This window comes from Dreissena polymorpha, chromosome 5, assembly GCF_020536995.1.
Source record: "Dreissena polymorpha isolate Duluth1 chromosome 5, UMN_Dpol_1.0, whole genome shotgun sequence".
In the NCBI taxonomy this organism is placed as follows: domain Eukaryota; kingdom Metazoa; phylum Mollusca; class Bivalvia; order Myida; family Dreissenidae; genus Dreissena; species Dreissena polymorpha.
In genome coordinates, this window is record NC_068359.1 from 35526025 (window position 1) to 35548433 (window position 22409).

At 38.7% G+C, this 22409-nt stretch overlaps 1 protein-coding gene and 2 long non-coding RNA genes across 6 annotated transcripts in view; 2 read left to right on the plus strand and 1 right to left on the minus strand.

Annotated features, from left to right (window-relative positions):
- Window positions 1–22409, plus strand: part of LOC127881714 (uncharacterized) — a 515289-nt gene that overhangs the window by 205482 nt on the left and 287398 nt on the right. The gene's annotated exons all lie outside the window — the stretch shown is intronic.
- The window catches only part of LOC127881722 (uncharacterized), a 264293-nt gene that overhangs the window by 95973 nt on the left and 145911 nt on the right, over window positions 1–22409 (plus strand). The gene's annotated exons all lie outside the window — the stretch shown is intronic.
- Window positions 1–22409, minus strand: part of LOC127881611 (endosome/lysosome-associated apoptosis and autophagy regulator family member 2-like) — a 103106-nt gene that overhangs the window by 12630 nt on the left and 68067 nt on the right. For 2 of the 4 annotated variants that reach the window (XM_052429641.1, XM_052429638.1), the window contains exons 14-20: window positions 21368–21506; window positions 19466–19504; window positions 17908–18014; window positions 17100–17212; window positions 12482–12521; window positions 7287–7529; window positions 791–875 (exon numbers count right to left, since the gene is read on the minus strand). In XM_052429641.1, the coding sequence (XP_052285601.1) occupies window positions 791–875; window positions 7287–7529; window positions 12482–12521; window positions 17100–17212; window positions 17908–18014; window positions 19466–19504; window positions 21368–21506 (766 nt within the window). Of the gene's footprint in view, window positions 1–790; window positions 876–7286; window positions 7530–12481; window positions 12522–17099; window positions 17213–17907; window positions 18015–19465; window positions 19505–20036; window positions 20061–21367; window positions 21507–22409 lie in introns of all 4 variants that reach the window. The other 2 variants (XM_052429640.1, XM_052429642.1) reach the window with 2 other exon arrangements.

Sequence of the window (22409 nt, forward strand, 5' to 3'; positions counted from 1 at the left end):
TTTTATCAACATATATATTTATTATATACCTGCTTTATGTTCCCCCAAAATACAAGTTGAATCAATCAGTAAAATACAACTGCACAGAAAAAATTCCCGTATTATGCTACTCGCTAGTTTTCCAATTCCGTATTACCATACTAGCCAGACTACTTTTAATGACGTCACTTTGAATGCAGAAAATTATAAGAGCATTCTTGGTTAATTATGAACCCTTAAACTCATTTCTTTAACTTAAATGATTCAAAGTTGTATATAATAAAAATAAATATTGTGCAAGTCAATTGTTACAAGTGTTTGTATCAGTCTTGTGGCTTGTGCTATTTCATATCACACTCAAGGCTCCACCTCACGTGAGATACGGCATCACACAAGCCACACGACTGATACAAACACATGGAACAATTGACTAGCGTTATATTCCATATATTTTATTATTACTATTTGCAAGGGTATAATATTTTTCCTGTCTTCTGCTTATACAAATAATGTTTTACTTTCCGGCGAATTTGTCATCACATTTCAATGAAATTTTGGAATTTGATTTTAAGTAGTCTGAAATGTGGACATTTATTTTAGTACAATTACGGTTACCAGGAAGGTTGCCATGGCTTAGTCTATTTGGTGGCTGCCTAGCGACCAAAAGGTCAAGGGTTTCATCTCCACAGCAGAAGTATTCTATCGATCGCCTCCAATGATACAGAGTACTGGTTCTACCCAGACTGAAGAGCCATTCAATAAGCTCAAGGCAATAAAGCTTAAATAAGTAGGTTTAAACAAAAAAAGTTACCAAAAACGGTAGAGCAGAGATAAGCTGCATGGTACACTTCACTTCCTCATTTATGTTCAGCAAGTAGTCGGGCACGATACAGTTCCTGAAAAACCAAATCAAGTCATGAATATGAGCTGGGCTCGGGGAAGACTGGGCTTAATGCTTGCGGGTAAAGTGTTGTCCCCACTTACCTTTTGCAGTCCGCACTCGATAATTAGGGGCAACACTTTCTGCCTTTATCGTATTTTTTGTTTAAAGGAAGTCTCTTCTTAACCAAAATCAAGTTTGGGCGGAAAGTGATTAAGCTAATCTGGGACAACACTTTACACACTTGCACAAAGTCCAATTTTCCCTGAGCGAGGTATGAATTAACACAATGATACCATTATGTAGGTGTTAGTTGTACTTCGACAGTGCTTTCATCACCAAAATGTATCGGATGGGTTATTATTTCAATAATGTTAGCATGAGTATGAGTTTTTTTTGTGCTGCCTATGTTCATTACTTGGTATTCTATTAATTCCATCATTTTGCATTAGTTCTGTCCATTATGAATGTTAACAAAAGAAAATGGCTTAAAAAAACACACTAAAACATCAAATGATAAGTAAACAGAATGACTTCACAATATTTGCGTGCTTGCTCTACATCTACAGTTTTGAATTAACACAAATTTATCACATGGGCATGGATCAAGCTAGACTCCAATTTTTGGGAGAAGTCATTTCTCCCTAAGCTCTGGAGAGGGAGAAGTGAGGCAGTTTTAGGGAGAAGTGGATCTTTTGCGATCACCATACTCTCAGGCCGTTCATTAAAAAATTGTTTGTTTGCAGTAACGCTACATACCCATCAAAATCGTCCCTACTCAGATGTTTTTTCCGCATGTTTCCTTATATGACTATAGCTAGTCATTTTGTTTACAGGATTTGTTACGTTAGAGACATTTCAGATTACTGTGAAACCATTTATTTTCATCGGCACAAAATTTCGCCCTTTTCATAAAAATGACTATTTCGTCCGCTCTTAAATTCGTCCATTTCTGGTTATGAAAAAAAACAAACAAAAAAACGTCCGATTTGTTTGTAATACATGTAATACGCGGTTGCGAGAAAATCGTGCTGGGGAAAGAGAGGTGACACTTGGTAGTCACTTGCAGGAGGTGGGCCTTGTTTGGCATATGCCAATTAACAAGTCTGTTATTTTAGGTGATAGTAACTGTCCCTTATTATTTGATGTCATTGACACGTTCTTTGATATGATTAGCGGACTGAATAATCGTTAACGAGTGTTTTAAACAACTAAGCCAATTGCCAATTAGTCAAACAAAGGTACGGGTTTTTATGTATATGTACAAAAAAAGTAGATGCAGTTAAAACCAAACAACCAAACACAAATCAAAATGTTTTTTATTAATTTGTAACAAAGCGCAGAATATATTTCAGTCAGGTGTTGATCACACATCGTCATATTTTAATTGCGTTTAATAGTATTGTCTTTAATCCGGATTCACCGCGTGTAGGCTGTATAATCTGCAACACCCCTGAAAAACACAATACACACAATGGGTAATAAAGTTGTTAACAATTAGCGCTAATCAACACTATTATACCTAAACGAAGTCGACGCATTCGATACAGCCTTATTGCATTCGCGTTTTACAGGAAATGTCAGTTGTCAGTACACTGTATAATGAACACCCCTTTGTGTCAAAACCGGATTTAACTTGAGTGTGAATAGTCGACTGTTTCATGTTCTTTGTATCAATACCATCTATGTATCTGTATTATAAGTATACCAGTCAACAAACAAGGTGCGCGCTTCCGCATATGGGTATTCGGACGTTCAAAAAATTGACCTACGGTTTAGCGTTCATGCCGTCGAACACATTAAGCAATATAACTTCGTTTTTTTTCACTATTTCTTTATTTGCAAAAAATACTAGTGGCTTATAACTTACCTTGCAATCTTTTTTTCTCGCATTTTGCGAGTATGCGAGTGTTAATTTCGAGCCCTGTGCATATGCGTGGATTACGCTGGATTTAAATGCCACATGCCTACAGTAATTCAGTCTTATTTGTTTTAAATATGGGACATGATTGTTCGTTAGGATCTTGAATTCGTCCATCGGTCGAAGGACGAAAAAGGCTAATATTACGGTCGGACGAATAATAATGGTTTCACAGTAAGCAGATGCAATTTTGTGTTTACAGTCCGAGTTCTCGATACAGAATGATCATGACAAAGATAATGAGCATTAAGAATCATCATAATTGGGGACATACGTTAACTGTTCGCAGTTTTTTTTTGCATCAACTCATCTTTTCCCGTCCTGGATCATTTTAAGGCATCTACTACTCTCGAAATGCAAATTTTCACGGTTTGAATACAGGCATGGTGCATAAAATAGACATACCTGTCTACCAAGAACAGATACCAATTAATACATAGAGACCGACATTCTTTTAATCCACATTGTTTTGGGGACATTGAATGCGATAATTGACATCAATTAACAAAGTGTCTCGCCCGATGTCGTCATGTTTTCTATTAACCGAAATGAAGTTTGTAACCCACGCTCTGATTGGTCAAGAAAGATTCATGCCAAATACCCGTATGACGAGCATTGTGAATGTGGTTGCTAATCAATTTTCAATAGGTAATTTACTACGCCAGGGGGCGTAGTTTCGTCGATTCGGTCAGTTGATTGACATAGGCGTGTAATAAACAGAAGCCACTTTGATAGCGCTGCATATATGATAATTGCCAGATTTTAGGGCAAATTGATTGTCGCCGGTGCTTTTGATCCGGGCAATTAAAGGGAAGGCACGGCGACCAAATCACCCACTTCGGCAAGTTGCTGGATCCCTGATGGGGTTCAATCTTAATGAAAATGGGAAAGTGACATAACTCTGCACCATAAGTCTCTGCACCATAAGTCTCTAATTAGAGAAAAGAAAACCTTTGAAAACCAAAACCATGCCCTGGTTTCATATTTGCCCAACATGTTCCATGTGTTTCATGCGCAAAGTCCCTGACTATACTGAATCTATGTATTCGAGATATGAATGTATACATTAACCTTGGAAAACCGAACATTCAGTCCAGTCTTGTTCATTTTTGGTATAGAGAGAGATCAAAGATGCCTCTTTCAGTGAAAACGGGCCGCACAGGCTAATCAGGGAAAACCCTTCAGGCTTTAATGGAATCTTTTGTTCCAAAGAGGTATCTTCTAAACAAAAATCCAGTGTGGCTGGAAAGTGTTGTCCCTGATTAGCCTGTGCAGATTGCACTGGCTTATCTGGGACGACACTTTACTTATTACATGAATTAAACTCTGATTTTCCAGAACTAGTCTCAATGCGTGTACCCCATGACGTGCATTAAGCCCAGTTTTCCCAAAAATTACCCAGTGGGTATGTAGTGCATGGTCTGGTACCCACTTTTGCACATTTCCTCCACCCTGTTCAAGTCCTGGGCTTAATGCATTTGTGTAAAGTGTTGTCCTAGATTAGCCCGTGCAGTCTGCACAGGCTAATCAGCAATGAATATTTTCGCCTTAACTGGGTTTTATTCAAAAGATATTTTCTATAAACTCAAAAATAAATGAAAATGGAAAGTGTCATATCTCAATTCTCAGAATGAGGCCAATTTACAGTGTCTCTCAATTCTCAGAATGAGGCCAATTTACAGTGTGTTTTTTTCGTTCAAAATTGGGTACGGTGTTTGGTCCCATTCCCAATGGAATAAAGTATATATGTTTCCAAAATGGAACCTAAAAATTCCCAATTAAAGGTTAAAAAAATTAAAAAATCTTTTTTTTTTAGGTCTCAACATTTTGTTTATTTACTATCCAGCTATATAAGTTCAACCCTAGTAAATATAACACTGAAAACACTTTTATTCTCGATTTTGAAGCATTATTTTAGCAAAAACAACAAAAAACACTTATTTCCCAACTTTAGTCCAAACACAGTGAATTGTCCCAATCCAAAGGGACCTGGCCCCATTCCCAAAATGGTGAAAATCCCCCACTGATTAATGTACCCCATCCACCCTACCTAACCAGAGGGTATGTATCCCATCCACCCTACCTAACCAGAGGGTATGTACCCCATCCACCCTACCTAACCAGAGGGTATGTACCCCATCCACCCTACCAACCCAGAGGGTATGTACCCCATCCACCCTACCTACCCAGAGGGTATGTACCCCCATCCACCCTACCTACCCAGAGGGTATGTACCCCCATCCACCCTACCTACCCAGAGGGTATGTACCCCATCCATCCTACCTACCCAGAGGGTATGTACCCCATCCATCCTACCTACCCAGAGGGTATGTACCCCATCCATCCTATCTACCCAGAGGGTATGTACCCCATCCATCCTACCTACCCAGAGGGTATGTACCCCATCCATCCTACCTACCCAGAGGGTATGTACCCCATCCACCCTACCTACCCAGAGGATATGTACCCCATCCACCCTACCAACCCAGAGGGTATGTACCCCATCCACCCTACCTACCCAGAGGGTATGTACCCCCATCCACCCTACCTACCCAGAGGGTATGTACCCCATCCATCCTACCTACCCAGAGGGTATGTACCCCATCCATCCTACCTACCCAGAGGGTATGTACGCCATCCACCCTACTAACCCAGAGGGTATGTACCCCATCTACCCTACCAACCCAGAGGGTATGTACCCCATCCACCCTACCTACCCAGAGGGTATGTTCCCCCATCCACCCTACTTACCCAGAGGGTATGTACCCCATCCACCCTACTTAGCCAGAGGGTATGTACCCCATCCACCCTACCTACCAAGTGGATATATAGTGTATGGTCTGGTACCCGGCCTTGCACACAAAATGGTGAAAATCCCCCACTGATTAATGTACCCCATCCACCCTACCTACCCAGAGGGTATGTACCCCATCCACCCTACCTACCCAGAGGGTATGTACCCCCATCCACCCTACCTACCCAGAGGGTATGTACCCCCATCCACCCTACTTACCCAGAGGGTATGTACCCCCATCCACCCTACCTACCCAGAGGGTATGTACCCCCATCCACCCTACCTACCCAGAGGGTATGTACCCCCATCCACCCTACCAACCCAGAGGGTATGTACCCCATCCACCCTACCTACCCAGAGGGTATGTACCCCCATCCACCCTACCTACCCAGAGGGTATGTACCCCCATCCACCCTACTTACCCAGAGGGTATGTACCCCATCCACCCTACTTACCCAGAGGGTATGTACCCCCATCCACCCTACCTACCCAGAGGGTATGTACCCCATCCACCCTACTTACCCAGAGGGTATGTACCCCCATCCACCCTACCTACCCAGAGGGTATGTTCCCCCATCCACCCTACTTACCCAGAGGCTATGTACCCCATCCACCCTACTTAGCCAGAGGGTATGTACCCCCATCCACCCTACCTACCCAGAGGGTATGTACCCCCATCCACCCTACCTACCCAGAGGGTATGTTCCCCCATCCACCCTACTTACCCAGAGGGTATGTACCCCATCCACCCTACTTAGCCAGAGGGTATGTACCCCCATCCACCCTACCTACCCAGAGGGTATGTACCCCATCCACCCTACTTACCCAGAGGGTATGTACCCCCATCCACCCTACCTTCCCAGAGGGTATGTACCCCATCCACCCTACCAACCCAGAGGGTATGTACCCCATCCACCCTACCTACCCAGAGGGTATGTACCCCATCCACCCTACCAACCCAGAGGGTATGTACCCCCATCCACCCTACCTACCCAGAGGGTATGTACCCCATCCACCCTACTTACCCAGAGGGTATGTACCCCCATCCACCCTACCTACCCAGAGGGTATGTTCCCCCATCCACCCTACTTACCCAGAGGCTATGTACCCCATCCACCCTACTTAGCCAGAGGGTATGTACCCCCATCCACCCTACCTACCCAGAGGGTATGTACCCCCATCCACCCTACCTACCCAGAGGGTATGTTCCCCCATCCACCCTACTTACCCAGAGGGTATGTACCCCATCCACCCTACTTAGCCAGAGGGTATGTACCCCCATCCACCCTACCTACCAGAGGGTATGTACCCATCCACCCTACTTACCCAGAGGGTATGTACCCCCATCCACCCTACCTACCCAGAGGGTATGTACCCCATCCACCCTACCCAGGTACCCATCCACCCTACCTACCCAGAGGGTATGTACCCCATCCACCCTACCAACCCAGAGGGTATGTACCCCATCCACCCTACCAACCCAGAGGGTATGTACCCCATCCACCCTACCTAACCAGAGGGTATGTATCCCATCCACCCTACCTACCCAGAGGGTAAGTACCCCATCCACCCTACCTACCCAGAGGGTATGTACCCCATCCACCCTACCAACCCAGAGGGTATGTACCCCATCCACCCTACCTACCAAGAGGGTATGTACCCCCATCCACCCTACCTACCCAGAGGGTATGTACCCCATCCACCCTACCTACCCAGTGGATATGTAGTGTATGGTCTGGTACCCGGCCTTGCACACACCCTCCACCCTGTTGAAGTCCTCCTTTCTGCACACGGGGCAGGCTAGGCGTGTGAGCCACAGGAAATGAAAGACACACCCGTTACACGTGCCGTCTGAACACTTTGGTGGCAGCTTCAGCTGACCTTCACCCTTCTGTTCAAAGTCACATCTCAGAGATATCAGCGTGTGGCGGCCATTGGGGCAAGCCTTGGTGGTTCTGAAACGAGAACAAGTGGAAGCTTTGAAAGTATTGATTCATTAGCCTATTAGAATAAGTAACAAGAAACCGTCGGAGAGGGGTGATGCTCCCCAAAGTGTTTTTTTTGTCACAATATTGCACTATATATTCAGATAAAAGGAAACATCTTGAGGGCACAGTAGTTGGGGGGACAAGACTTTTTTTATAGAAAATTTCAAAGGTTCATAACTCTGTGAAAAATCATCCGACCAGAACCCACTGATAATATGCACATCTCCTCTTGGTTGTGAAGCTTCCCATAAAGTTTCATTGAATTCCGGTCATTATTGCTGAGAAATAGCCTGGACAAGAATTGCACTATTATGTACAGTTAATGGAAAATTTCAAAGAGCCATAAATCTGTGAAAAATCATCCGACCAGAACCGGCTGATAATATGCACATCTCCTCTTGGTAGTGAAGCTTCCCATAAAGTTTAATTGAATTCCGGACATTAACTGCTGAGAAATAGCCCGGACAAAAATTGTGCACGGACTGGACACACGGACGGACAGACAAAGCGGTGACTATATGCTCCCCCCAAAATTTTTTGGGGGAGCATAAAAAGTAAAAACAAAGGTCAATTTCAGCGTTAATGAGGTCACATCTCCGAGATATCGGAGTAAAGCGGCCATGAGGACTTGACTATGTGGTTTTAAAATTGGACGGGCAACAAGAGTCAGAAAGTGTCATCATCTTCTATGGAATTTTATGTTTAAAGGATGTTTCTTCTAAAAGAAAATCAATTTTTTGACGAATTTTACATATAACGGATGTTTCTTCTACAAGAAAATCCATATTAAGGCTGAAAGTGTCATCCCTCATTAGCCTGAACAGACGGCACAGGCTAATCCGGGATAACGATTAACGCACATGATTTGAGCACAGTGTTTGAGGCAGATGGCTCATTTCTTGCTAAGACTCAGAACAAGGTAAGTTAAACTTAAATATATGCAACAAGAGGGCCAAGATGGCCCTAGTTCGCTCAATGAGAGTCGGTTCATTCAAGCTTTACCAAATGTCAAACTTGACCTAGATATTGTCCAGACAAACATCACGGTCAAGTTTCATCAGTATTTCATCTGCGAGTCATGATCAATATACCTATGAAGTTTCATGATCCTAGGCGTAAGCATTCTTGAGTTATCATCCAGAAACCATTTTTTTAAGTTGAGTAACCATGACCTTGACAGCCATTGTGTGAATACATTATTTGGCACTGTGAGCTTGAACTTTGACCTAGTAACCTGATAATCAATAGGGGTCATCTGCGAGTCATAATCAATATACCTATGAAGTTTCATGAACCTAGGCATAAGCGTTCTTGAGTTATCATCCAGAAACCATTTTACTATTTCAGGTCACCGTGACCTTGACCTTTGACCTAGTGACCTGAACATCAATAGGGGTCATCTGCAAGTCATGATCATTGTAGCTATGAAGTTTCATGATCCTAGGCATAAGCGTTCTTGAGTTATCATCCAGAAACCATTTTACTATTTCAGGTCACCCCGACCATGACCTTTGACTTAGTGACCTGAAAATTAATAGGGGTCATCTTCGAGTCATGATTAATGTAACTATGAAGCTTCATGATCCTAGGCATAAGCGCTCTTGATTTATCATCTGGAAACCATTTTACTAATTCGGGTCACCGTGACCTTGACCTTTGACCTAGTGACCTGAAAATCTATAGGGGTCATCTACGAGTCATGATCAATGTACCTATGAAGTTTCATGGTCCTAGGCCTAAGCGTTCTTGAGTTATCATCCAGAAACCATTTTACTTTTTTGGGTCATCGTGACCTTGACCTTTGACCTAGTGACCTGAAAATCAATAGGTGTCATCTACGAGTTATGATCAATGTACCTATGAAGTTTCATGATTCTAGGCCTAAGCGTTCTTGAGTTATCATCCGGAAACCATTTTACTATTTCGGGTCATCGTGACCTTGACCTTTGACCTAGTGACCTGAAAATCAATAGGGGTCATCTGCGAGTCATGATCAATGTAGCTATGAAGTTTCATGATCCTAGGCATAAGCGTTCTTGAGTTATCATCCGGAAACCATTTTACTGCTTTGAGTCACCGTGACCTTGACCATTGACCTAGTGACCTGAAAATCAATAGGGGTCATCTGCGAGTCATGATCAATGTATCTGTGAAGTTTCATGATCCTAGGCATAAGTATTCTTGAGTTATCATCCGGAAACCATTTTACTATTTCGGGTCATCGTGACCTTGACCTTTGACCTAGTGACCTTAAAATCAATAGGAGTCATCTGCGAGTCATGATCAATGTACCTATGAAGTTTCATGATCCTTGGCATAAGTGCTTTTGAGTTATCATCGGGAAACCATCTGGTGGACAGACGGACCGACATGAGCAAAACAATATATCCCTTCTTCTTCGAAAGGGGGGGGGGGGGGACATAATGAGAAAACTGCCCCCCTCCCAGCAGCCATGTTATTCAACTGACTGGAACCATTTTTGAACTCAACTCTCATATCAAGAAAACAAATGTTCTGAGCAAATTTCATGAAAATTGGGCCAAAAATGTGACTTCTACTGTGTTCACATGTTTTCACTACATACATATAGAGAAAAATGCCCCGCCCACTGGCAGCCATGTTTTTCACCAATCCCGACCATTTTCAAACTCATCGAGATATCAATAAAACCAATGTTTTGACCAACTTTCATGATGATTGGGTAAAAATTGTGACTTCTAGAGTGTTTACAAGGTTTCTCTATAACAAAATAGGGAAAACTGCCACTATATACATATAGAGAAATATGTGCCGCCCACTGGCGGCCATGTTTTTTCACCGATCTCGACCATTTTAAAACTCGTCCGAGACATCAATTGAACCAATGCTTTGACCAACTTTCATGATGATTGGGCAAAAATTGTGACTTCTAGAGTGTCTACAAGGTTTCTCTATAGCCAAATTAGGAAAACTGTCCCGCCCACTGGCTGCCATGTTTTTCAACGGATTGGAACCACTTTTAAACTCAACCAAGATATCATTAAGACAAACATTTTGACAAAGTTACATGAAGATTGGGCATGAAATGTGACTTCGACAGGGTTTACAAGGTTTTTCTTTTTTTTGACCTAGTGACCTAGTTTTTGACCCGGCACAACCCAGTTTAAAACTCGGCCGAGATTTCATTGGGACAAAGCTTCTGACCAAGTTTCATTAGGATGGGACAAGAAATGTGGCCTCTAGAGTGATTACGAGCAAATGTTAACGGACGGACGGACGGATGGACATACGACGGACAAAGACCGGTCACAAAAGCTCACCTGAGCAATCAGGTGAGCTAAAAATATAACAAACAGTTCAACCAGCTTTTATTACTGACCACTGATATTAACATCTGGCATACAGCAAAGTGAGAGGGTCAGTTAGCTGAGTGGTAAATAGTTACACACTGCAATGATCAATATCTGGGGTCTAACAAGTTCTAGAGCAGAACTAAAAATAGATTGGGAAATATGACTCAGCCGGTTAAACAATGGAGATAGATACTGCAAAATTGTGTACATGTTGTCTTCATTTCAGCTTTCTCTTAGTTGATAGGCTTACCATAAGTAATAATGACTAAATCAGTTGTTAATTATGAAAATTCTGTGTTATGAAAAATTAAATAAAACAGTTAATGGTACATAATACTGACATAATAAAACCACAGGACACAAATGTTCTGACCAAATTTCATGAAGATTGGGCAACTGAATTAAATAAAACTAGAGTGTTAACAAAATTTTACTACTTTTATGGAGTGTTTACGAGCAAATGTATATGGACGGACAGACATACGACGGACAAAGACCGGTCAGAAAAGCTCACCTGAGCAATCAGGTGAGCTAAAAAGCAATGTACTATAATATCCCATGGATTATTAGACATTTAAGACTTTCTTAAGCCAATAGTTTGTTGTTACTTATTTTAAAGACTTTTTTTATTTAGAAAAAAAATACTTGTGCACACAATAAAATTTATCTATGTTGTTGATTCATTTCATGAACATTTAAGTTTTAGTTATTTTATCAGTAAACATTATGTTACAATAACTTATAGTTTATATATACCAAATATACAAATAGATCACAAAGTATAACAATGTCATGAACAACGTCTGTTGTAAAAGAATTGAGGACATCTCTAGAAAACTTGGTGAAGATGAGGTGAAAAGTGAAGGAGTTAAACAATCTGAAAAAAAAGCCAGTTGTGTATGTTTGAGTTAAACCAAGGCAATAACTCTGACGTGCCTGGTGTGATACGGCTGTTTATAGGATTCTATTTTGTGTATACAAACTAAAACAGAAATTTTTATAAAGATTCTATGAAAACTGTACAAGAGTGGAAATGGTGAACTTCATAATTTGTGTATAAATAAAGGGCAAAAGCTCTGAATTACCTGGTGCCCATTTGCTTGTTATCAAACTTGGCCCCCATATAATCTAAACAAACATTTCCAGACTACTGGGTGCAAATTCTATTCAAACTGTACAGCTGAGACAGCAAACAAGAGCTGTGTTTGTGAAACACAATGCCCCCTTCTGCGCTTTGAAGCAGCACAGCAGCTATTTTAGAAAAAAAAGACCTTTGACCTTGAAGGATGACCTTGACCCTTCCCTTCACCTCTCACAATGTGCAGCTCCGTAAGATTCAAATGCATGCCAAATATCAAGTTGCTATCTTCAATATTGCAAAAATTATGACCAACCTTAAAGTTTATGACAGATAGACAGACAGGCCAAAAACATTGATCCAGGGGCATAAACAAATGAATGTTGCCTCCATTGATCCATCTGCCAAAGGATTTCCCATAATACATCCCATCAAGAAACCAGCGTGTTAAAGCATAAAACTTTACTCACATATATTCTACAAATCCCCTACTGGCAGATGTTACCTACCCAAACGCCTGGTAGTGGACCTGCACATCACCGTCCATACCTGAAACATAGGACACAGCAAATATCTCATAGGGGATTTCTAAAGTCTCCTTTCGAAAGTCATATACTTATAATTAATGTTAACTGAAATGTCAAAGACATAGGACACAGCAAATATCTTAAAGGGGATTTCTAAAGTCTCCTTTCGAAAGTCATATACATATAATTAATGTTAACTGAAATGTCAAAGACATAGGACACAGCAAATATCTCATAGGGGATTTCTAAAGTCTGCTTTAGAAAGTCACATACATATAATTATGGTTATCTGAAATTTCAAAGACATAGGACACAGCAAATATCTCATAGTGGATTTCTAAAGTCTACTTTAGAAAGTCACATACATATAATTATGGTTAAATGAAATGTCAAAGACATAGGACACAGCAAATATCTCATAGTGGATTTCTAAAGTCTACTTTAGAAAGTCACATACATATAATTATGGTTAAATGAAATGTCAAAGACATAGGACACAGCAAATATCTCATAGGGGATTTCTAAAGTCTACTTTAGAAAGTCACATACATATAATTATGATTAACTGAAATGTCAAAGACATAGGACACAGCAAATATCTCATAGGGGATTTCTAAAGTCTACCGTAGGTTTCCACGTATAGCGCGCAGTGTTTTACCTCCAAAATTCAAATAAAAAAGCTGGTGCGCGCTATACATTGATACAACGCTATCCTGGCTGCTAAATTGGTAAAAAATATGTTGTGTAATCGTAAATAATCAAAATGTCCGCCATGTTTTTTCCAGAAAACTACCACCCTATAATCGTACAGACTAAGGGGCCATTGTTGAAAAATAAAAGAAGTCGCTACTGGTAGATATGAATGCGGTAGAAGAAGTTTTGGTCAAAAATAATTTTGTTTGAATAAACTTGCGGACATTTCTTTGTTTGTGTTTTTACACTTCTTTATTGATTAATTCCGATGGGGATTGTTGTTTACATTCGGGAGAGCAGGCAAGGGTAGGTGCAAACGAGGTCTTTTTTGCGGGTAACGGTAGGTGTGAAAGGGGGTCATTTTGCACTTCATAATTGGCAGATGTTATTAAGTAATATGTGCCACGATTTGTTAAGACGCTAATTTACATTTGAGACACTAATTGACACTTGAGAACGTGAAGATATGCAATTGCATTTTGTGTGTATAAATATTGAACTTCAACAGTGGTGTACCTCAACAACTGTATCCCTGTCTCCCATGCGACATTCAAATTTACCGGTAATGCCCATGCGTTCCCCGACAGGGGTGTGATTGAGGCAAAGTCAGAGGGAAGGAAAATTATGTTGACTGATTTTGACTACGCGAATGGCGCGCATAACGCAATGACAAACATAAAAACAGACATTAAAATAAACAACTTTCTGAACTTCATAACAATATTTCTTTATAAAAACCTGTTAAACTTCACATTTAACATACTGAGGATGCAAAGTAAACTGTTAAGTAAGTATTTATTGTGATCAATAGCAGCAGTTTTTCAATGTATTGAATTACAGTTAATAGACTAAATATAAACAAACACACTTGAGTGTTTTTCTGGTGTTAATGATGTATTAACTGAGTTAAATAAATATATTTAATTTGTTTACCTTTCAATATCTTGCATTTCACATCTTCACTCAGTTCAAAGCTATTTCAGTTAACTGAACAGCGTGACAAACATAATAAAGCAGAATATGCATATGAATCTGATTATACACAGACCCACAGACATATAAAAATCAAATCATGTTTGTCTATTTCCATGTTCGAACGATTCTCTTCTAAATTGTTTTACTTCTCGAGTAGACTAAACTCCGATTTGCAAACACTGGTTTCCGTGACACAAATTCAGTGGGCACATTTCTTAACAAAATATGTGTTGCTTGTATCTAAAACTTGGTCTTTTTTTTTTGACAAACACATTTCATTATTCCTATCAGACTAGGTGATGTCAGTCGTTTATTCGATTGCTATTTGTTATTTCAATAATCTTAATTTTCTCTTCACAACGGCGCCATTTGCAAACAAATCACAGAGCGCATTTTAAGAACACGATTTTAATTGGAAGTTTGGGAAACGACAGCCAATTATATGGCTCGTTTTAAAAATGCTTAGGCAGAATCTTCCAGTGTAAAATGCGGAGAGATTTCGCGGGCCGCGGATATTTCGGGCCGCTTATGAAATACGTCCGCGGAATCGGTGGTAGCCCCTCCCCCCCACATTTTTTAAAATGAATTTACTTAAATCTCAGAAGTGACATCCGGGACAACCCGATCCGCGGAAATCCGCGGATCCGCGGAAAAATCACACCCCTGCCCGAGGAAAAATCACACAATGTACACTAATTCTTATTTTCTCACGTTTTTAACGAAATTCACGTGGACTGTTAATCTTTTGCTAGAAAATTACAAAATTGTCCGAAAAGTATAGTGCTATGCAACCCATGCTCCTAATCATAATGACACTTCCTATTTTGAATGCTTAATTAAGCTTTCCAATGCCCCGGATTATTGGATTGTGCAATAGTAAAATGTTGGCCATTTTCGGTCCGATTTGGTGGTTTTATTGTCTTATAATATTTTTTCTCCATTTTTGCATTTAAAAAACAGCCTGCGCGCTATACACGGGAGCGCGCTATAGGTGGAAACCTACGGTACTTTAGAAAGTCACATATATATAATTATGGTTAACTGAAATGTCAAAGACATAGGACACAGCAAATATCTCATAGGGGATTTCTAAAGTCTACTTTAGAAAGTCACATACATTTAACTATGGTTAACTGAAATGTCAAAGACATAGGACACAGCAAATATCTCATAGGGGATTTCTAGTCTACTTTAGAAAGTCACATACATATAATTATGGTTAACTGAAATGTCAAAGACATATATACATATATAACAGCTTCGGATCTCATGTTTAGACACAGAATGCTGCATTAAGTACATATTTTTAACCATTTTGGAATTCTTGGTATGCTATTGTAAATTTGATTGCTAAAGAATGAAGTAGCTGTCAAAACAAGCTACATCATACCAAATTTTGACATTTGACCTCAAAGTTTGACCTTGACATTTGAGCTGTGGACACTGGTTTTACACAAAACACACTCCATGGTGAACATATGTGGTAAGTTATTTTCAAATTTCATAATCAATGAGGAAATAACAGGCTTTAAAAGCTGTATTATACGGCAATTAAGTTTTCGAACACCCCTTTTTTGTAAAAATAAAAAAAAAAAATTTGTGACTCTTAATTTTCAGACAAGCACGTTTCCGTCTATCATTAATGACTCTAAATTTTTTGACAGTACATGTTGTATATTTTAAAGCACTTTTTAACCAGATTTCGGCGCTGTATTTGCTAATCATGTGACACTTCGATCATAGACTTTTACATACGGAATAAGGTCATAAAACCTGGGAGACGCATTCCTGAGTTTCATGTTCTTACTTTTTTGTTCTGTATTATTTCAGGCAAGATTTAGCAAAGCTATGAAGTTCTATTTTTATTTCAAAGTAGAAACACTATTGTGCATTGATTTTTTGCTTTTATTTCAATATAATTATATCATTTAATTTTTGTCTCTAAATTTTTGAAAACCTGTAATTTTTGGATATTTTCTGTATCTAAATCTTCAGACACGAAAAAAATAATGAAAATATTAATTGTCTGAAAACTTAAGAGTAATTACGTTACTCTAATTTGAAATTTGACCTCTAAATGTGAATTTGACCTTTGAATATCTATCACACAATACATAAATCGCCCAATAATATAATGGGTAACAAATGAGGTTTGGTCTGTACACAGAAACACTAATTAAATATCAAAATAACAATGACTGCAACAAAATCAGAATAACATACAAACACTTCCTAAAAATTCCTGTTATATAATCCCTTTTTTAACCCTGTCCCACTAAGAAGGAAAGTGATGATGTTAACGGACGACTTATGACCCAGAGATCAGGGAAAAACTGTAAAGCGCCTTTGAACGCACATCTCGAGTATGAAAAGGACGCTATATAAATATGGTATAAAGAAAAAGAGAAAAAAAAAAGTGAAAATGGCTATATGCAACCAGCATAAAATCAGAACAACCAGCAAGTTACTCGGTCCATTCATGTTTTATGCTCTCTGCTGCTCATCAGTATCTTAGGGTTGAAAATGAAGGCTTTAATGTTGTAAGAAAGGTCTAACATTTACTTTGATTTTCTAAGGGACTACAAATGCATCAAATGCTATCCGAGTGGTAAAGTGTAAAGAGGGAGTTTTTCCCAATATCCAATAGTGAAACCATCCTTTTCATAGGCCTGGTCTGTATTCACAAACTCATTCTTAGACTTAAGAATAAAGAAAAGTCTTAGACGCCATAACAAAGTTTTCATATATACTGGCTTAAATAGTGTTTATACCATGAACATCTTGTTGTAAGAGAAAAATCCTATTTTTACAGGAGTAAACTCCCATGCTTGACTTCACTTTCATGAAGCAAGTAGTGTAAACATATTACAATTTCAAAACTATTCTTTATTTTTAGACATAAGTCAAAGAAAGCCTTCAAGGTGTCCCTTACCTGTGACCTCAAAGCCACTCTCCTGATACAGGTCCCTGTACGTGCTCCACTTGGCATCTGGGATGGTCAGTACCGTCTTGTTACGTACAATCTCCACCAGGTAGTCCCCCAGGCTACAAAAATATAATTGCTGTACACTTGACCGCACAGAAATCCCTCCCTGATAAGCCTGCGCTGACTGCATTATGCCAAGTTTTCCTAAAACTAGGCTAATCTATTAATATTTCTTTTAAGTTTACATTACAGTCACTCACTGCAGCTTTAAAAGTAGCACCATTTCTTCTCCTTTTGGGATTCTTTCAATGTGATAACTCTGGATTTTATCATCTTTCACATCTATTTTAGTAACTATTCTAAGCTTATCTAGAACAATAAAAGGAAAAACTGTATGTTTATATCACCCCTTTGATGCAAAAAAATACCATGTGCATTCTAATTTCAATGTCACATGGTACTTTTTTGCACCAAAGGGGCGATATTGCTGACAGCCCACGTCATAGTAGATCTCCAGGGCCCAGTTGTTCAAAACTTTGAAGGCCGGTTGAGGTAACAAAGGCCGGTTGAGGTAACAGTCTATTTACTTCAGACCTAAGTAAAATTAATTTTAAAAGCATACTTTATTATCAAAGATTTTCAAACATATTTGAGCAACAAAAAAGAGTTCATAATTTCCCCACATATAAAAGGATTAAACCTCAAGTCACATACAAAACTTGATCCAAAAATTGACCACAGTTAACTTAACTGGCCCGTAAAGTTGTGAGCAACCGGGCCCTGGAGACCCCTTATGTCCCTCCCACCTACCTACCTGACAGACTGTGTTGCCATGACAGCCTTGGAGTTATTCGAGTCTGTTGCAGGCACAAGGGTTGAACGACAAATTTTAGCAACCAGTTGCTTGGGTTCTTGTAATGCCTTTAAACAACAAACAATTATTATTAAGAACTACTTTCTTGAATATGCTTTACATACTCTCTGTTGATTGATATTTTTTATGAATACACACATGTAAAAATAACAACAATCCAATCACTATAAAATAATAAGATAAATCAAATCATCTGAGAAGTATATTCCTAATAATAGACATTCTGCTGTCTTTGTTTGAAGAATTGATTTAACATATGAGCTATGATAACAATAAAGGGGCCTTTTCACAGAATTTGGCATTTTTTAACTTATTCATTAAATGCTTTATATTGATAATTGTAAACATTGGATCGTAAAAGCTCCAGTAAAAAATCAAGAATAAAATTAAAAAAAGGAAAAGGACATTGCCCGGAGCAGGTTTCGAACCAGTGACCCCTGGAGTCCTGCCAGAGTCCTGAAGTAAAAACGCTTTAGCCTACTGAGCTATTCCGCCGAGTACACATATTTGACGTATTTTATACCTTATATAAGCAATCTTTGTAGTTTCACAAAATTTAACGACAAAAACAGAACTCTCCAAATTATTCAATCGTTTCGCGTTGCATTGCTTTATAATTTTTAGGTTTTAAAATCGTCAAAAGATGCATATAATGGCTATATTAGACCATGGTAAATGTTCATTATTACTGTTTCCTCACAAATATCATAACTAAAACGAAAATTTGCGAATCTGAAACAACTTTTTTCAATTTTGTCAATTTACCAAAGCGTGAAAAGATCCCTTTAAAATGTTTACATACTTATTATTAATGATTCAATTAATGAAACCAATTCATTTCATCAGGTTGGAAAACTATATCTCTAAATGCGGTCATGCAAATAAAACATGCATACAAAAATATATATGAATTGTGAAACTTCGCTGTTAATTTTAAAATAATTAACCCAACACCAGGATGTGTATTAAAAACAGAGGTTTACGCAACAAATCTCGGAATCCAAACCATTCTAAAAATATTGAAAATGCGAGTAGTTTTGTGTTTAAATTAAGCTTTTTCGCTTTCTTCATGTTTCACTTTCTCAGAATACTTTCTGATGCTGACAATCAAATGATTGTTGGTTGCAAATATCCATTTTCACTTTGCTTCTGAGAAGGAAATGGTTAAAGTAAAATATGAAATAAAACTAAATCTTCAAGAATATACATTTGGGCCGTGCTCTGTGAAAAGAGGGTATAATGCATGTGCGTAAAGTGCCGTCCCAGATTAGCCTGTGAAGTCGGCACAGGCTAATCAGGGTCGACCCTTTCCCCCTGAACTGGATTTTTGCTAAGAAGAGACTTTCTTTAAACTAAAAATACCATAAAATACCTAACTGCACAGGCTAATCTGGGACGTTACGCACATGTATTAAACCCCCCTTTTACATGGCATGGCATATTCGTATCACTACCAAACCACCAAACCAGTTCTAAAGTCACTTTAAACATTACATACATTGGAAATGTCTGGTTTGCCCGGATGAGTGTTAAAACTCTACAACAGAAACAAATGGTGGAAACGAGATATGGTCGCATGAATGTGAATAGGACGTGTGATTAGTAAGATGATTGCTATATGATTGCTATATGATTGCTATATGATTTCTATATGATTGCTATATCTAAACAGGATTTTGAACCAAAATTAGAGTCATTAATTAATGGTGTACATAAGCTGCAAAGGTAATGATGAACCCAATATTATGTTCGTAAAACAAGACAACTTTTAACTCCATGATGGCAAAAATCCATACTTTTTCAAAGATTTACTCTGTTACAAATTGATCTTTTTTTTCAATAGGGCTAACATTAAGTGACAAAGGTAAAGTTTCACTTAACAGTTAATGGGAACAATAAGATTGTTAATTGAATGTATAAGTACAATATACATTTATTGAGAGTTATACACATAGTGCTATATAATAAATTCTGCAATACAGTGAGGTCTGAGTATTTGTTAGTGACTGTGTTTGAAATGTTACACAAAATAGGTTTATTAGTAACAAACTGTTATGAGAACATCTTACGTCAGGTGCAATATGGGTTTTGTCCTACAAAATGTATAATGGTAGACGTACTTACAGTAAAAAAATAACTTATATTTCATATGAGACTAGTTCTGGGAAAACCGGGCTTAAAGCATCTTGTTAACTTGTTGTCTAAGAATAGCCAGTAAAGTCCGGGACGAGACTTGGCTTTTAGGGAATTTTTTGTTTAAAAGCTGCCTCTTATTACCAAACACTCAGTTTAGGTGGAAAGTGCCATCCATGATTAGCCTGTGTGTACTGCACAGGCTAATCTGGGACGACACTTTATGCAAATGCATTTAGCCAGGTTTTCCCAGAACAAGCCTCATAATTATACTATCAATGAAAAATGAATATAACAATTATGGATTTGCAAAGTAAATAATTGTATTTTTTCCGTACAGGCTGCTACTAAAACTTTCATTCAAAGTGACAAAACTTATTAAACGATCTTGAATTTAACTTAATATTTCATTAAAACTGGAGAAATACTTACTAATTTTCAGTATATCAGTATGTATGAGCCGTGCTCTGTGAAAAGGGGGTTAAATGCATGAGTGTAAAGTGTTGTCCCAGATGAGTCTGTGAAGTCTGAACAGGCTAAACAGGGACGACAATCTCCTTTTACAGGTTTTTTTTGGGTTGTGGGGGATGGGGCCTTTAGCCCTTATGTGGGGGAAATTTTAAGCGTGATTTTCCACTTTGGGGGAAAAATTGTGCACTTTTTTCCTCAATTGGGGAAAATGTTAAGAGTCTTATTTTTACTGCTAAATTGGTTAAAAAAAAAAAAAAAGAGTGTTATTTTCTTCATAGACCATCTTAACTGGGATTGACTATGGCTGACTGTGGCAGACTGAGATCTTCTTGACAGGGACGGACTATTTTCGCGGCGTTTCCCTTTTTGCGGGATTTGGTTACTTACTCTCTCATTATTACATTTGTACATGTTTGCTCTATATTCATTGCTTTTTTCATAATTTATTACGTTTGACAAGATTAAATTAAAATAGAATTGAGATATTGTAATCATGAGACACATCTTTCTATAAAAAAAAAAAAAGGGGAAAGGGTCCAGAAAGGGGAAAAATCCAGCCTAGTTTCGTGGGGGAAGACGCCGATATTCGGCGTCTTATATATTAGGTAAAAAAACCCTGTTTTATGGAATTTTATGTTTTATGAAATTCCTTTTTTAACAAAAAGCCAGAAAGTGGGTAAGGCGGAAAGTGTCGTCCCTGATTAGCCTGTGTTGATTGCACAGGCTAATCTAGGATGACAATTTATGCACATGCATTATGCCCTGTTTTCCCGCAGCTAATTCTATGTGTACTTACATCATCCGTATCAGTGGTGACATTGTTCTCGCAGACCACAAAGGACTTGTCTGGTTCCCCAAAGAGGGAGATGTTGAAGCCATGGTAATACTGGGTTCCAGTAGATGTGAAGAGTAGGCTCCCTTGAAGGAACCGGAAACTGAAACATTGAGATGGTACTCAGTCATAGAATGTGGCAATGGGAATTCAAGTGGCATGAAGCGTAATAATGGCAAATTCTTCATTGCCAGTGAATTCCCAGCATTATAGATAATTTTTGACCCATGGTGGTTAATACCCCCACTTTTCAAAGCATGGGTGTAAATGGTCAAATTTTGCTTAAAGTAAAACAAGAATATAGCCAGGGTACAGACACACTACTTTGATCATGTTAAACACAATAAACCATTAACTATGTGTATTCCTTCATAGTAGTAGGTTTCTTAAAGTTGTTTGTTTTAACTGTCCTTGGTTTATGGGCTTTCATGAGCCGTTTCCTCCTTCGTTTTTTCCTCCTAAGCCAGGTCTGAACACACTTAACTTTCAAAAGTTATTTTATTAGCGTTCAAGTGTCCTTTTTTATTTGAAAACAGAGGAAATTTAATCATTCAGTATTGGCAGTACAATGTTTTTACTGGATACAACTTGTGCCTTATAAAAAAGAATAAATTTTACTTTGAGAAGTAATTTGTTTTGGCTTCGAAGAAGCCATGCTGACCTCTTCATGTAAATAAACGCATAAGCACTTGACTGTCTGTTAAAAAAATCAATACTAAATTTACAATGCGTCTAGATGATACAGAGTATACATACCGACTGGCTAACTATTTCTACAATCCAGCGCACAAATTAGCTCTAATTTTTACGATAACCAATCTCTTTTGGCAAAAAACAATCAGCTGTTTATATTTTTTGTTTACGTTGTACGCAGAGAATTTACATCATTTCCGTAAGTCCAGATTGGCTTGCTTAAATGTACGCACAGAAATGATAAATTGAGCGTATCTTGATATTTCTAATGCGTATATTACGCTGATACGCAGCTTATCTAGAATGCTGATTC